General features: G+C 41.3%; 1 protein-coding gene across 1 annotated transcript; it reads right to left on the bottom strand.

Annotated features, from left to right (window-relative positions):
* Positions 1–157: 157 nt before the first annotated feature.
* Positions 158–9,913, bottom strand: LOC109911616 (pancreatic secretory granule membrane major glycoprotein GP2-like). Its single transcript, XM_020510956.2, has 9 exons — positions 9,842–9,913; positions 9,679–9,739; positions 8,831–8,932; positions 7,501–7,703; positions 6,145–6,299; positions 5,455–5,694; positions 1,397–1,556; positions 1,175–1,298; positions 158–315 (listed from the first exon to the last, which is right to left on the bottom strand). The coding sequence occupies exons 1-9, from the start codon at positions 9,842–9,844 to the stop codon at positions 221–223; spliced, it is 1,143 nt and encodes a 380-aa protein (XP_020366545.2). The 5' UTR covers positions 9,845–9,913; the 3' UTR covers positions 158–220.
* Positions 9,914–16,979: the final 7,066 nt, after the last annotated feature.

Genomic DNA, 16,979 nt, shown 5'->3' with positions numbered 1-16,979 from the left:
GGGGGTGGGGGAGGTGAGTGGGTGTGTGTTAGTGTTGAAAAGTTTAATGTTACTCAAGTTTGTCAAGTTAAACCAATTTTACTGGTTTAAAAACTATTAGAAACCCCATAAAAATGGTTGAAGTGCAGACAACTAAAATTTCTCATACACAATGTTATGCATTTTGACTACTTTATTTTAAATTTATTCTTTACATTTAAGTTTTGACTGCAGCTTAGTCTCACTTTCTGATGACTTTAGCCAAAGTAATTGCAAGGACAAGGAACACCATGGCAGATATCACAGCAATGCCAGGAACAGTAGCAAGCATCAAGTCTGCAGAAGGAAGAGGAATTACATTAGTTTCTGCCAAAACCATCACCAGTGTTTAAAGAAGCAGGAAACAATGTTTAGAGGAAGACAAAATTCAGTTAAAAAGAACCAAGACATGTAGTCTGAATGTCTGGTCATGTGACCATTATCAGCCAAGAAATCTTAAAGATTTCAAACTAACCAGTTTCAGACATTGGATTGTATCAGGAAATGCAAGTGAAATTAATCTTACAACAGGAGAGACAATGGTACCATAATGGGACATTTAATCCAGGACCCCTCCAGGCTAGTGTCCAAGAATCATGGATTTAAATCCCACCATAAACAGTTGTGACATTTGAATTTTCGATCTGGAACAAAAGCAACTCAAATGCCCATGTAGTCAAAATCTGTTTAATGATGCTCTTCATGACATCTAACCTTAAAATGTTCTAGCCTATGAGACTCCAGATCCAAGCAATCTTGGCTGAATATTGTCCACAAGGCAATTAACTGTCCTAGCAAGCAATGCCCAAGGGAGGTCACCCACCATGATTGCGACCAGATGGTGTCCACAGTATGACCTGCTTGTTTAGGTGAAGTGCACTTCACTTAAAGGGGTGCCTAGAGACAATGATAACAGTGTCCTCCCAGTTCTGAGGGAGCCACACAGCCTCCCATTTTGGGATTGTGGTTGGAGAAGCAAAGGGCTTAAAAGTGACTTTTGGTGTTGACTATGAGAAACAGAATTCTGGCTTTTAGCATTAGATTCTGTTAACCTGGATGACAGGTGCTGGATTCAACTAGAAGCTCAGACTATCCTCGATTACATGATGACCAAACTCAGTGGGGCACACTTTCATCCTGGTTGTACAGAACTTACTAGGTTTGCCAACTTTGTATACATTTGTCCCAGAATGAGTCCAATGAATAGGTCCATAGGTCAATAGGCCTTCATATTGAGTATTAGCATCTCTTTTGGCTTTCATGGATGGTAGGCCACAGTCCTGAAGGTAATTACAGTATTAGATTAAATGCTGCTTAACAATTGCACCAAAGGGTGGGTAAATTCTCAATTTTGTGAATAACTGTTTGACAAACTTACAATCATGCAAGGCTCCAGGCTGCTGACTGCACAAATTTCAGTTCTGCAATGTAAGAATATGACTGGATGTTTCACAAATCGAAACATCTGCACACTGAAGTTGGCCATTGTCTCATTTCCAATTTGATTGTGATACTGCACAGTGTCATCAACAGGGCATCTAGGAAACAGAATCAAGATAATGCTCAGTGGATTAAGTACAGTTTGTTAGCATGCTTTACAGGGTCAACATGGTCCATTCCATGAATGGTGTAATAAGGACTAGTTTAGAGAAAAAAACAAAGCTGCTTTTAGTTAGAAACTAGTTGATCAAGATTTCAGTGGGCAATTAAAACTGCAAAAGCCAACATTTGACCATTTGCTTTCTGAAGGTCCAGACCTGAAATATCAGCTTTCCTGCTCCTGATGCTGCTTGGCCTACTGTGTTCATCCAGCTCTACACCTTGTTATCTCATTTGACCATCAATACTGGTTTTAATTTTTTTAAAACCAGTATGGATTATGTAAGTACAATAAATCTCTATGGTTGAGTTGGGCCAAGTGGCCCAGAGTCCACCCCAACCCCCTGATCAGCATCCCATCCAGACTCTCACCTACCCTGTCCCTGGGCACCATAGGGCAATTTGACAGGCCAATCCACCCAACCTGCATATCTTTGGACTGTGAGGGGAAACCAGAGCATCTGGAGGAAACCCACACAGACATGAAAATTCCACAGGCACAGTCACCCAAGTCTGGAATTGAACCCAGGTCCCTGGTGGTGTGAGGCAACAGTACTAACCACAGCCACAAAAAACAGGGGATTGGAACCCCCAGATGCATTTCTAACCCCCCACCTTAACCATTCTGCCATTAGTGTGCCTAGTCATATTTTACACTTTGATCAGACTAAGTGGTAAGTTACAAGTTAGGCTGTATTTGAGATTAGAAAAATCCTTACCATGATTAGATCAGCAGAAGTTTCCAGTTGAGATGTGCACAATTAGCCTTCTGTAATATTGTGGGGGGTGAAGATGACAAATTATGCACCTAAGACTACGAGTACTGAGTCTTTAAGTAGATAGAAGATGCCAGAAAGCTGCACAAATATTTGTGGGGGGTCCTAGTGCATAACTCAAAACTGGTTAATATCCAAGTTTAGCAAGTTGGAATGTAAAGCCACTACAGTCCTAAGCAAGATACTCAAACTGATGTTAGCTTAGAGGATCACTACAAGTCAGCCAAGAGGAAAAAAAGTGTTAAGAATAGTCATTCATAGTAACCACATCTGATCTGGGAATTGAACCATGCTCTTGGAATCACTGAAATCAGTTGTCCAGCAAATTGAGCTAACCGACAGCTCCCCTACCGCTACACAAAAAAAAAATCCAAAAATTCTTGGGTTTGGCAAAGATTGTTCCTTGTGTGGATAGGACTAGAGTGTAATCTTGAGCATGTCACCCATTGACCATCTTCCTCCTAGTCTTCACATTTATGGATTTCTCTATCTGAAGACCATCAAGGGTCAGTTAAAATATTGACAGTCAAGATCAGCAAGGAAATCAGGCTTATTGGATAACATTGGAAAATTAGTCAAAAGATTACAATCAGCCATGATCATGATAGATCAAACTCTGAAGCTGTATACTGCTCCTAATGCAGACAGACTTGGGTTCTCTTTTCAGAAAGGAGATCAAACGTCTGGACCCTGTTACCTAACATGGAGAAACAAAGAAATCAGCATTAGTGAAGTGTTGGGAAATTCAAAGATTGGACTGAAACCCCCAGGGACTAATATACATCCCAGAGTACTCAAGTGGCCTAGAAATTGAAAGATGACCAATGCATCCACAAGACTATAGGCTTTGGGCCAGTTCTATGGCTTGATGTAAACAAATGAAATTGTTAAACTTGAAGGGTTCAGAAAAGATTTAATGTTGCTGGGAGTGGCTGAAGCTGCATTTGCTATTTTCCTCTGGAGCAGAGGCCAAGGGGTGAAGTTTATGAAATTTCTAAGCTAATGAGGAGCATGGATGGGGTAAATAGGCAAGGTCTTTTCCTCCAGGGTAGGGAGTCCAAAAACTACATGGACTTGGTTTAAAGGAGAGAGAGAGGGGAAGATTTAAGTGGGACTTAAGGGGCAGATGTTTCACACAGAGGGTGGTGAATGTATGGAATGAACTGCCAGGTGGAGGAGATGGTACAGTTCAACCTTTAAAACACTATGGATAGATTAATGAATAAGAGTTCAGGGATATGGGTGATATGCTGGCAAGTGGGACTAGATTTGTTTAGGATATCTGGTTGTCATGGATAAGTTGAAACAAAGGGTCTGTTTCCATGCTGTATAACTCTAGGAGTCTAAGGTGAGACAGAAGGAAAGAGGGGAATTATAGACCAGTTAGTCTGACATCAGTGGGGAAATGCTGGTATCCATATGAAGATCAGATTGGAAAGCAGTGACAGGATCAGGTAGTCGATATGGATTGATGAAAGGGAAATCATGCTTGAACTGATGATCAACTAGTAGCATTAGTGAGAACTGGTGTATATTGTTTACTTGGGCTTTCAAGAAAGGTCCCATGCAAGATTATCACCAAACTGCAGTATGTGGAATTGGGAGTGTCTTGTCATCGATTCCTGTCTGCCAACTAGTTCTAAGTAGAATAAAGAGGTTTTAGTAGCTGACAGTAAAAAGTATGGTACCACAGGAATCAGTGCTTAGACCCCACCTATTCAGTCAATTGAGAAACAAACAGCAAAGTTTAAAGCTTTGTCATCTGACTAGGCAGGTGATCTGTGAGGAGGATGCAGAGATGCTTCAGTGTACTTTAATAAGCCAAGTGGGCAAATGCAAAACAAATGAAGTATATGGAGATAAGTGTGGGGTTATCCTTTTAGTAGGAAGGAAAAACGTGGCAAATGTTTGAAAGGCAATCGATTGGGAAAGGAGGTATGATGAGACCTGGGTGTTCTTATATGCCAGTCATTGAAAGGAAGCATACAGGTGCCAATAGTAATTGTACATTTTGGCCTTCATTATGAAGGCCAAAGAGTACAGGATCAATGGTTTCTTGCTGCAACTCTATATATAGTGCCTTGGAGGAGACCTAGGGAATATTGCAGTTTTAGTTTCCTTATGTGGCGGGGGGGAAGAATGATTATTAGAGTGCAGGAGTTTAAACTACACCAATTCTACAAATAGAAGGACAAGTAAGAGACTGCCTAGTGTGTACTATCTACACTATGCACTGCAGAAATTCAAAGACCCTCAGATAACACTTTCCAAACCCACAACCACTGCCATCTAAAGGACAAGAGCAGATACATGGGAGCACCACCACCTTCAAGTTCCCCTCCAAACTGCTCACCATCCTGGATTGGAAATATGTTGCATTCCTTCACTGTTGCTGGGTCAAAATCCTGGAATTCCCTCCCTAATGGCATTAGGAGTCAACCCACAGCAGGAGGACTGCAGTGGTTCAAGGCAGCTCACCACCACCTTCAAGAGCAACTGGGGTCAGGCAATAAATGTGGCCAGCCAGTGATGCCCATATCCCACAAAAAAGTGAAAAGTTTAGGACTACATGGTGGTGGGAAGAGAGTCTCAAATCCATAACCTAACTGGTTTAGACAGGGTAGATGCAGGAAGCAGGTTTCTGATGCCTGGGGTGTCAACAACCAGGAGTCAAAGGATAGAAGATAGACCACTTAAGACAAGTTCTTCACCTAGACCAGAAAGCCTGTAAAAAGAAAATCACTTACTGAAAAGTGGAGATGAAAACATGGAATGTTTAAGTTAGATATGGTTGTTAGGCTAAAGAAATCAAACATGTACAGGTTAAGCAAGAACACAGGATGAAGTTGGATGATCAGCTATCAGAGTGGTGGAGTAGGCTTGAAGGACTATATTACCTGAGAATTAGTGATTATATTCAAGCATGTGACCACAACTTCACTTAAAGAATTCCAATTTAAACTACACAACCCTACAATGGTAGAGCATGAACATTTGAAATAAGTGCCCAGCCTTAATGTTAAGACACTGCCATTTAAAGCCATGTTAATGGAATACTTACCCCTTCTTAATGAGGTAATATTGGGGCAAGTCATCTGGATTTTTTGTTGGTGTAGCCCAGCAATCATTAATGGTCAAATCAAAAAAGTTATTTTCTCCTGGTTCAATTTTCACACTGATGTACAGCCTCTCTGTCCAAGGAAGAACTGGCAGTTCCACATAAGCACTTTCATACTTTGAGCTCTTGTATAGGGCCATTGATACAGTGACCATTCCTTCTTGCACATGCAAGACTGCAATCCTGAAGAAACCACAGACTGGTTAATTCCAAGTTATTTCCACTAGAAAAGTAGGTATTAAATGAAATTAGCAAGATGCAGTGATACCATAACACTTAGAGGACCAATTGATGCATCTTCAAAACAGAAACTGCAAACTAATCCCTCCATAATGTTGGTGATCAAGCAGATTCCAAGTTACTTCAAAAAAGTTACCTACACTGGATTTCTACTACTGCAGAAACCATAAAACTAGGAGCCTTCAGAAAAAGAAGTTGGTTGTATTGCAGATCATTCGTCAAGAGAAAAATGGAGGATCTTGACCAAGTTGTGTCCACATCTACACCAGCTTTAAAAGTGAATTGGACTTAAGCTTCATATTCTATATTCATGCCACTAAACAGGCAACAAGTACAAAAAATAAACCACAATAAAAATAGATAACACTTTAACAGGAAGTATAAAGAACTTGCGTTGTTTTTGGCTGTATTGGGAATTCAAGTTGCACTGTTCTTTCACGAGTGTATACACAAGTGAAGTCAATTGACTCTGAAGGAAGTCTGGTGATAATTCCAGTCAGGTGTCTGGTCTGCAAGCCATTCATGTACATGATATGTGTAGCATTACTCTGAAAGGGAACAAAGTTGTGTTAGAAACTACAAACTGAACAATTTTGTTCCAGACTTGTATAGGAAATTGAAACTAGTTAGAAGCACAGAGGGAAAGCCCATTTCCTTAATGGAATGGAGAACTTGCAGTAAAATCAGAGTACAATTTACTTCAAAATAGTTAAATTGAATACAATTTTATAATGCCAGTGCTGCAAGTGACATAATATTAATGCTTCCAAAAATGTAGAAGATACACCCATTTCATATTTAGACCCTACTGATATCTACTACCAGCATGGTTAACCCCAATCTACCATGCCATATTTATGCCACTAACTCTGTCCAGGTGACTACACTCCTGCCACCTCACTCCAACTCTACCATCTGGTTACCTCAACATCTTTTATCAAGCACTAATCTGTCTACCAGCATCATTTGGGTGATTCTATACTGTCAAGACCAATCTTTTGATATGGTCATAAAGACCTCAAAAACCTAACTAGTTCAAAAATTCAATTTTGGCCATGAACAGTTTGATAGCATAACTCATGACAAAAGACAAAATATCTTTAAGTGTAGTGGCTTTTGTCTTCACTAGGAAGAGAAGAATGCAGCATTCAGAGCTTGGAGATAAAGCCCAACTTTAAGAGCTGTTAAAATTAGACAATTTTTTACAATTCTGAAAGATCTGTACAGTTTGTAAACTATTAGTACAAGTCAATTGCATTCATTCCAATTACTGTCCAATTTTGGACAGCCCCAAATCTATTGATCCCATTTTGGGAACAAATGCTTCAGACTTAATCCATTTTCTCACTCAATTTTTAAAACTATTATTTCCCCATTCCATGGGCTGTTAAGGAGGTCACAAAAACTGAAATCGACCTCAGGGAAAGGCATCTTCATTCATACACTTAAAAGGTATTTAAAACAGTTTAATTTCATTGATATGAATTCATGTTGATACAAATCAGTGCACAATTCTGAATTTTGCCTCAAAAAAAGTTTGTGAACTTCGAAACAAAACTAAATTCCTAATGCCATCATTAGTTGATCAGTAGCCAGCTGTAAACAAACTATAATAATTCCTATGGGAAATCTACCCAATTACAGGCAAGAATAGTTGCACTAATTCCTGCAGCTCAGGAAACTGCTCAAGACAGATCCTGCCAAGAATAAAGTTGGCTTATATGTTTACTTATTCAATTAAAACCTTACCATTACAACAGTACCACAGTTGGAATAATTATGATGTATTGTAATAGCATAGTATTCTTCTCCATTTATAATTTCTCTTGCAGCTTTGCAGGAGCCCTCAAACAACTGCACAGAGTCCTGGGTTACATTTTTCCAGTCAAAGTAATCTTTTGAGACCAATACTTTTATGTAAGTCTGCTCACAGATCACTTCCATTTTTATATCTGGAGATATAAAGAGGAGAAATTGCAAATAAAAAAATCTCTTCCTAATGAGAATACATTTTTAAGTCAAAATTACTCACATCTTAACCTATTGTGACCTTCAACTCTCTGAAGCAGGAACATCAGTGCATTTTTGCAAGTATAACCATTAACCTCAAGTTAAGAGATTCTATAGAAGATGATATTGAGAGATTTAGGAGGAATTTCAGAATGTTAATAATTGAAAGCAGTCACCAAAAGTAGTAGCTACATTTAAAATGATCAAGACCAGGACTAACAGATAGGTAACATGCTAGGGAGAGATTTGAGGGCAAAAGGAATTGCCAACAAGATTTTGCTCACCAGAAAAGCAATATGTTTAACAAGACACAATCCAAATTAGTACATGGCTGGTTTGTTTGCAAGTAAAAAGACTAAGAAGCCAGCCAGGAGTACATTAGAATAGGTCAGTCTTATGGGTAACCAACACTATGGCAGTTGTTTCCTAGTGACAAAAAAGGTCTTAAAGATGCTGCTGCAGATTTAGTAATGAGATACATCTCTCCCTTAGACCAAAGGATAAGGAAATTACAAAGAAAGCGATAGACTGGTTTAGCCTCGGTTGCCAGAGAAGGAAAATGGCTTCCAACTCATCATTGCTTGGTTGGAGCAAGTTACTTCGCTGATTCATCTCCCAACATGGGGGCAGTGGGGTGTCCAGTACTAGTTCAGACAGAAAGAAGTTGAGGTAATAGTTGTGCATAGACAGTTAGTCATTTCTGGACAATATTGCCATGAGGTAGCACACAGTGAGAAACAAGCAGTAGCAAGGTTCGATAGAATAGAAAATCTTTGGCAGGTATGGGATAAATATTGGAAACAATTTGATTCCAGAGTGAATAAAGACCCAAACTAGGCAGCTGAGCAATGAGAGCACCATTGGAGGAGAAAAGCTTGCATTTCCTATCAGCTTAACAGAGGGACTATTTACTTTTGTTAAAGTAAAAAGTTCATCTTTAAAATACTTAAATTTCTGATACTGAAAGTCAGACCACACATTGTGTATTAGCTTTCAGCACTCAACTTCTCAATCAGAAACGAGAACACTCAGCCCAGCAGCTACTCAGCTTAAGAGCAAGCAGTTTTACCTTCACATGTTGCTCCTTTAAGCCCATGTGCACAGTTGCATTGAGCAACATCATCGACAAGAGTGCAGGTCCCTTCATTCTTACAAGGATTGGGATCACAACCTGTTGGACACAGTCAGCACAAATTCAGGCTTTAAATGTTTATATTACCTCACTGTTGCCAAAGTCAATAAACACTTTAACAAGTAAGAACAATGAGTTACTAAAAAAAGAGGTAATATTTGTATCAATATCCAAGGGGACCATTTGGATTCAGTCAATCTCAAGTCAGTTACTGGGGGAACTTTAAGGCTCCAGAGGAAATTAATTAATTGGTTAGTAGCCAAGAATTGAAACAGATGTAGTCTGTAAAATAAAAAAGAAACCACACCTGACATGAAGTGCTTCCTTTTAGTACATTAAGGTCTGCATGAAGTTTATTTCATTTTTAATAAAATTAGGTACTAAAGAAAACGTGTTTTAAGTCTAATGACCATTTCCCAGTTCCAAAGCAATACACTTTAAAATTTATCATTCTGGAGTACAAATGTGGCTTTACTAAGGTCCTAGAGGAAAGCAGCAGCATATAGCAAGTACAAAATAGATTGCAAGAGAATTATTTTAGCAAAAACCTTAAGACAATAGAAATAGGGGATTGAGATACAAGTTTATTTCTACCTACACAGTCTTAAAAAAAAGACTTCACTTAATATTTCCAGTGACATTAATAACGTGATAAGAATGTTACTAGCTCTTGTTTTTGAAGCTTACCCACTTACCAGAAAGGAAAGAGTAGTGGTCACTACCAGGTTTCCACTAGGGACATTAACTACATTAAAGAAATTATTCACCCTTATTGACATACTTACCTGAACCGTAGATCGTAATAAAAGCTCCACAAAATAACAGTGTTAACACCTTGAACAGCGCCTGTAAAAACACACAAAACATCATCTTGTGATCTGTTTAATCACTAGCTAACTTACAGGCTATACTAAGACATACACCTTATAGATGCGCGCTCACACATACCATTTACGTATCTCTCCTTCAGCAACTACTCTGGCACAGATCAAAGGAATTTCAAGATTTTCTTTGCGGGTTAGTGGGAGGGGCCACAGATAAAGATATTTGTCTCAGCTGTTCTATCTTCCCTTCCGGAAGACGGTTGGTTCGATTTAATTAATTCGAGATTTCAAGCAAACCACGAAAATCCAAACCTCTTTAGGAAATTGAAAGGTAGAGACGTCATTGTAATTAACGTTCACAGGTTGATCTTGAACTGCTACTGAGTTAGAAGGGTTAGGGACCTAGTTGTTACAATCTGTGCATTCAGTATTTGTTGAGGGCATAGTTACCCGGAATAGAGAGTCAAAGACCTTGTCCAATTGTATCTCCAGAGTCTTATCCATTTTTTGTTTGCACCAATGTCACTAAATCGAAAAACCGTTTTATAAATTTCCATTTTTTCAAAAGGCTCCGCCAAAGTAACAACCTGACCAGTCAATGGCTTACTGGAAATAAATATCTTTTATTTATACCCATCTTTCCCAATCTCAGAAAGTCTAAAAGCGTTTTACTGTCCGTGAAAGTGCCTCCTGCTTCTGGAAAAAAACCCCACTTTAAAGAATTCTCAATGTTTTAATTTCGAAAATACAACAATCTGTTTTTGGTTCCAACATTGATATAAAGTGCCAAGCTCCGTGGTCCTAGCACTGACTTTTGCAAGGCTCAAAGACCTCTTATCACTCTGAATAGGTGCCCTTTACCACTTTTTCTGTCTTGTATTGTACCAGTTAGCCAGTTGTGACTTGTTATATATATGGTACTTTTAGATGAGTCATGTTGAACTTGAAACATTAACTCTGTTTCTTTCTCCACAGGTGCTGCCAGACCTGCTGAGTTTCTCCGGCATTTGATTTATTAATATTGAATTTCTAGCATCCATAGTGCTACTATTTAAAAGCGACTTAACCTCTGGCTCTGAATGCTTCAACTTTATTCAATAGTCTCCTACGCAGTACCACACTGAGGGCTGTTGAGCAGTCTATATATGTATATATTATATGTACTGTGTTATCCTTATCAATTCTCCCTCTCACCTCTTTAAATAATTGAATTAGGTTGATTAAGCAAATATATTTCCTTTTGAAATCCATGCTAACTATTCATCATGATTTTTGTGTGTCAATGTTTTTTGTTTCTTTAGTAGGATTTCCTTTATTAAGCTGACTGGTCCATAGTTCTAAATAAAAACCGAAAGAACTGTGGATGCTGTAAATCAGGAACAAAAACAGGGTTGCTGGAAAAGCTCAGCAGGTCTGGCAGCATTTGTGAAGGAAAAAACAGAGTTAATGTTTCGGGTCTGGTGACCCTTCCTCAGAAGGGTTCTGTTCTGAGGAAGGGTCACTGGACCCAAAACGTTAACTCTGTTTTAATTCATTTGCTTTATGAGTTTTATCCTCTGAGTTTGGTCGGTTTAGCTTGTTTAACGTTTCTCCTTTTTTTTTATTCTTAATGCAATTATATCATTAACCTTATTTTCCAATGTCATGTCCATTTAATCAATTTCTCACATAAATACTGAGCAATAGTTGTTTAATATTGCTGCCACTAACACCCCTTGGGTTTATTATAATAGACTCGTAGACGTTTACATTACAGAAGGAAGGCATTCAGCCCATTGTGTTCATGCTGGTCACCAAACGTCTGGCTACACTAATCTCATTTTCCAGCCCCTGGCCCTTAGGCCTGGAGGCTATGGTAGTGCAAGTGAGTATCTAAATACTGTTTAAATGCTGTGAGAATTTCTGACTCAACCACCCTTTCAGGCAGTGAGTTCCAGTCTTCCACCACCAACTGTGTGAAAAAAATTCTCCTCAACTCTCCTCTTAACCTCTACCTCTTACATTAAATCTCTGTCTTCCCCCCTACCCAGTTATTGACTCTTCTACTAATGGAAAAAGTGCCTTCCTGTCCAGTCTATGTCCCTCATAATCTTATACCCTTCTGTCAGGTTCTTTCTCAATCTTCACTGCTCTAAAGATAACAATCCCAGCCTGTCCAATCTTACAGCCTAGGCAAAATCCTAGTAAATTTCCTTCTCCAATGCAAGCATATCCTTCCTATAACCCAGTCAAGTCAAGTTGCCATCGTTTTACCAGACTATGGGGCTGCTCTCTCATTAGAGAGAGAGAAAGAAGGCTGGTTGTGATTTAACTTGAGGATCACCATACCTCAGATAAGGGGAGAGGGGTTGAGAAGGAGAATCCTTCACAGTAAGCTCAGACATGTGTGGAGATTGAACCCATGCTGTTAGCATCACACTGCTTCGCAAACCAACCATCCAGCCAACTGAGCTAAACCAATCCCCTCTCTATAACCAGTACTATGTACAGTACTCTGGTTGTGACTAAACCAACGCTTTATACATAACCTCCTTGCCTTTCTATGCCTCAGTTAATTTTTTAAAAAGTATCCCAGTGCCTTCTAAATACCTGCCCTGCTACCTTCAGGGATCTGTGGATATACACACTCCAAGGTCCCTCTGGTCTTCAGGACTTTCTAGATTCCCACCATCCATACTGTAATCCCTTGATATGTTAGCCCTCCCTGAGTGCATTATCTCACATTTTCTAGTGGAGAATTCCATTTACCACTACCCTGACTGGTTTGTTGATACACTGCCGGAGTTTACGGCTATCCCTTTCACTATTTATTATCCTAACAATTTTCATGTCATCCTTGAACTTCTAAACCATGTCCCCTACATTTAAGTCCAAATCATTAAAGTACACCACACTCAGCAGGATCCCCAACACTGACCCCAGTGGAACCCCAGTGGAAACAGACTTCCAATCACAGGAACATTCCTCTACCACCCCACACACTGCTTTCTGCCTCTCAGCCCCTTGTGCCACTTTGCCTTTGATCTCATGGCTCTTGACCAGTCTGCCGTATGGGACTTTACCAAAGATTTGCTAAAGTCCATGTAGACCACATGAAATGCATTGTCCTTATCAACACTCCTGTCAATAATTCAATCAAATTTGTGAAGCATAACGTTTCCTTAACAAATCAATGCTGACCATCCCTGATTCATCCATGTCTCCAAGTGAAGACGTATTCTGTATCTCAGAATTCTTTTATAATAACTTCCTCACAACTGTGGTGATTGACTGGCCTGTAACTTCCTAATCTATCCCTTCCTCCCATTCTAAATAGTGGGACAACATTAGCAGTCCTCTGGCATCTCACCTGTGGCCAAAGAGGATCTGAAAATTGCTGTCAAGCCTCCTGATATCACCTCCCTTAACACCTTAATCAATTTTTTATTCAATATTGAGCCCCCTCTCTTCTATTATTCCTCTCTCTATCTTGTCTGAATACCCTATAACAAGGAATGTTGAGCTGCCAATCCTGCCCACCTTTCAGCCAAGTCTTTTTCATAACAATATCACACTCCTATGTGTCTATCTGTGCCCTTGGCACACCCACCTAATTCTTCAGGCTGTTCGCATTGAAATATATTCCATTTTGTCTTGCTCTCCTTACTCCTTTCTTACCGAGTCTATGCTTCCTCTGCCTTCCTTGTGTTTTGATTTATAATTCCATCTCAGCTTCTCTCCCCTTTGAACTACTTGTCAGGATGTGCCCCCCCCCCCCCCCCCCCCCCCCCCAACCCTGCAAATCCAGCTTAAATCCACCCCAACAACTTTCACAAACCTCCTCGTGAGGACATTTGTCTGATTCTTGTTCAGATGTAATGCAATCAACTTGTACTGCTCCCACCTCTATCAGAAACATTCCCAATGCCTCTGCCCTTTCTCTTGCACCATCTCTCCAGCAATGCATTCATTTGCTCTGTTCTTGTATTCCTATACTCAATACTGTGTGGCACAGGGAATAATCCAGACATTATTACCTTTGAAGGAAATCATTTCCTACCTAACTCCCTAAAGTCTGCTTGCAGGACCACATTTCTCTTTTTTCCTATAATCATTGGTCCCAACGTGGACCTTGACTTCTGGCTGTTCACCCTCCCCCCTTCTGAAAGCCCTGTAGCTGTGCTGTGATGTCCTTGACTCTGGCACCTGAGGGGCTACATACCATCCTGGAGTTACATCCATAGCTCTAGAAGTGCCTGTCTATTCCCCTCATTAATGAATCCCCTCCCACTATTACCCTCCTATACCCTGTTTCTCCCCCCACCCTCAGCAGCTGGACCACCCACAGTGCCACAGTCTTGGTTCTGGCTGGCCTTGACAGAGCAACCATCACTCTCCCTGTTTGGCAAGGCCACAATATCGTTTGCAAGCCAAGGTGCACTCAGGGGATTTCCTCACTACCTGCATGGTTCCCTTCTTCTACCTGATGGTTCCCCATTCCCTCCCTGCCTGCACTTCCTTAAGCTGCAGGCTGAGCATGTCCCGAAATGTGCTATGCACAAACCTCTTGTCCTCCTGAATACATCATAGTGCCTTCAGCTGCCACTGAAACTCCAAACGCTGCTCCACTTTTTGCAGCAGCAGTAGCAGAGGAGCAGTGAGACCGAGGACCGGGGGCTGCCGGGGGGTAAGTTCTTCATTTCGGCAGTGGAGCTGAGTGGGAGCAGTCAAATTGTGCTCTGGGAAGGTGATTGAACTGATATATTTGGGCAGTGGCTAAACCCGAGACATACACGTGCGGTGTCTCCCATCCGCCCTCCTCCTCTGATCAAAAGAAAAAGACTCTGTGGTGTGTTGATAAGGTAAGTGTTTTTCTTTTTCTTTTTTTTATCCTGTGCTCGTAAGTAGAGTGATTTGGTACAATTTTTTTCATTTCATTTACCTAGTATTTGATATTATAGTAGGACTAAGTTAAGCTTAAGAGTAAAAATGGCAGGAGATCCCAGACCCGTGTTATGCTCCTGTTGCTCAATGTGGGAGCTCAGGGACGCGACTGATGTCCCCGACTCCTACACGTGCAGGAAGTGTGTCCAGCTGCAGCTCTTGTTAGACCGCATGATGGCTCTGGAGCTGCGGATGGACTCACTTCGGACCATCCGCGATGCTGAGGAAGTCGTGGATAGCACGTTCAGCAAATTGGTCACACCGCAGATTAGGATTGCTGAGGGAGAAAGGGAATGGGTGACCAAAAGGCAGAGAAAAAGCAGGAAGGCAGTGCAGGTGTCCCCTGTGGTCATCTCCCCCGTTTTGGATACTGTTGGGGGAGATGGCTCACCAGGGGAAGGCAGCAGTAGCCAGGTTCATGGCACCGTGGCTGGCTCTGCTGTGCAGAAGGGTGGGAAAAAGAGTGGAAGGGCTATAGTCACAGGGGATTCGATTGTAAGGGGAGTAGATAGGCGGTTCTGTGGTCGAAAACGAGACTCCCGAATGATATGTTGCCTCCCAGGTGCATGGGTCAAGGATGTCTCAGATCGACTGCAGGACATTCTGAACGGGGAGGGTGAACAGCCAGCTGTCGTGGTGCATATAGGCACCAATGACATAGGTAAAAAACGGGATGAGGTCCTACAAGCAGAATTTAGGGAGTTAGGAGCCAAGTTAAAAAGTAGGACCTCAGAGGTAGTAATCTCAGGATTGCTACCAGTGCCACATGCTAGTCAGAGTAGAAATGAAAGAAGAGGCAGGATAACTGAGTGGCTTGAGAGATGGTGCAGGAGGGAGGGGTTCAGATTTTTGGGACATTGGGACCGGTTCTGGGGCAGGTGGGACTATTACAAATCGAACGGTCTACACCTGGGCGGGACTGGAACCAATGTCCTAGGGGGTGCTTTTGCTAACGCTGTTGGGGAGGGTTTAAATTAATGTGGCAGGGGGATGGGAACAAAATGAGGAGGTTAGTGGACAATAAGGGGGTAGTAACTAAAGCCTGTAAGGAGCTAGATAATGAAGTCAGTGTGACTAAGGGGAAGAGTAGGCAGAGAGCAGATAATGAATGCAAAGGGACAGGTGGTCTGAGGTGCATTTGTTTTAATGCAAGAAGTGTAGTAGGTAAGGCAGATGAACTTAGGGCTTGGATTAGTACCTGGGAGTATGATGTTATTGCTGTTACTGAGCCTTGGTTGAGGGAAGGTCAAGATTGGCAACTAAATATCCCAGGATATAGATGCTTCAGGCGGGATAGAGAGGGAGGTAAAAAGGGTGGAGGAGGTGCATTACTGGTCAAAGAGGATATCACAGCTGTGCTGAAGAAGGGCACTATGGAGGACGCGAGCAGTGAGGCAATATGGGCAGAGCTCAGAAATAGGAAGGGTGCGGTAACAATGTTGGGGCTGTACTACAGGCCTCCCAACAGCGAGCATGAGATAGAGGTACAAATATGTAGACAGATTATGGAAAGATGTAAGAGCAACAGGGTGGTGGTGATGGGAGATTTCATTTTCCCAACATTGACTGGGATTTACTTAGTGTTAGGGGTTTAGATGGAGCAGAATTTGTAAGGAGCGTCCAGGAGGATTTTCTAGAGCAGTATGTAAATAGTCCAACTCGGGAAGGGGCCATACTGGACCTGGTGTTGGGGAATGAGCCCGACCAGGTGGTTGAAGTTTCAGTAGGGGATTACTTTGGGAATAGCGATCATAATTCCATAAGTTTCAGAATACTCATGGACAAAGACGAGAGTGGTCCTAAAGGAAGAGTGCTAAACTGGGGGAAGGCCAACTATAGCAAAATTCGGCAGGAGCTGGGGAATGTGGATTGGGAGCAGCTGTTTGAGGGTAAATCCACATTTAATATGTGGGAGGCTTTTAAAGAGAGGTTGATTAGAGCACAGGGCAGACATGTCCCTGTGGAAATGAGGGATAGAAAGGGCAAGATTAGGGAACCATGGATGACAGGTGAAATTGTGAGACTAGCAAAGAGGAAAAAGGAAGCATACATAAGGTCTAAGCGACTGAAAACAGATGAAGCTTTGGAAGAATATCGGGAAAATAGGACCAATCTGAAACGAGGAATTAAGAGGGCTAAAAAGGGTTATAAAATATCTTTAGCAAACAGGGTTAAGGAAAATCCCAAAGTCTTTTATTCGTACATAAGGAGCAAGAGGGTAACTAGAGAAAGGATTGGCCCACTCAAAGGAGGAAAGTTATGACAGGAGTCAGAGAAAATGAGTCAGATTCTTAATGAGTACTTTGCGTCGGTATTCACTGAGGAGACGGACATGACGG

This window comes from Rhincodon typus, chromosome 15 (genome assembly GCF_021869965.1).
Source record: "Rhincodon typus isolate 14 chromosome 15, sRhiTyp1.1, whole genome shotgun sequence".
Lineage (NCBI taxonomy): Eukaryota > Metazoa > Chordata > Chondrichthyes > Orectolobiformes > Rhincodontidae > Rhincodon > Rhincodon typus.
Note: the sequence above shows the minus strand (reverse complement) of the source record. Positions and strands in the feature narration are given on the sequence as shown.

Excerpts from the sequence above, each read along its gene's own strand:
- LOC109911616 (XM_020510956.2), bottom strand. Across the intron at positions 7,704-8,830 it reads TAAAGGAGCAACATGTGAAG|ATATAAAAATGGAAGTGATC; the intron begins GTAAAACTGCTT and ends TTATATCTCCAG. Across the intron at positions 6,300-7,500 it reads ACTGTGGTACTGTTGTAATG|AGTAATGCTACACATATCAT; the intron begins GTAAGGTTTTAA and ends GTTCCCTTTCAG.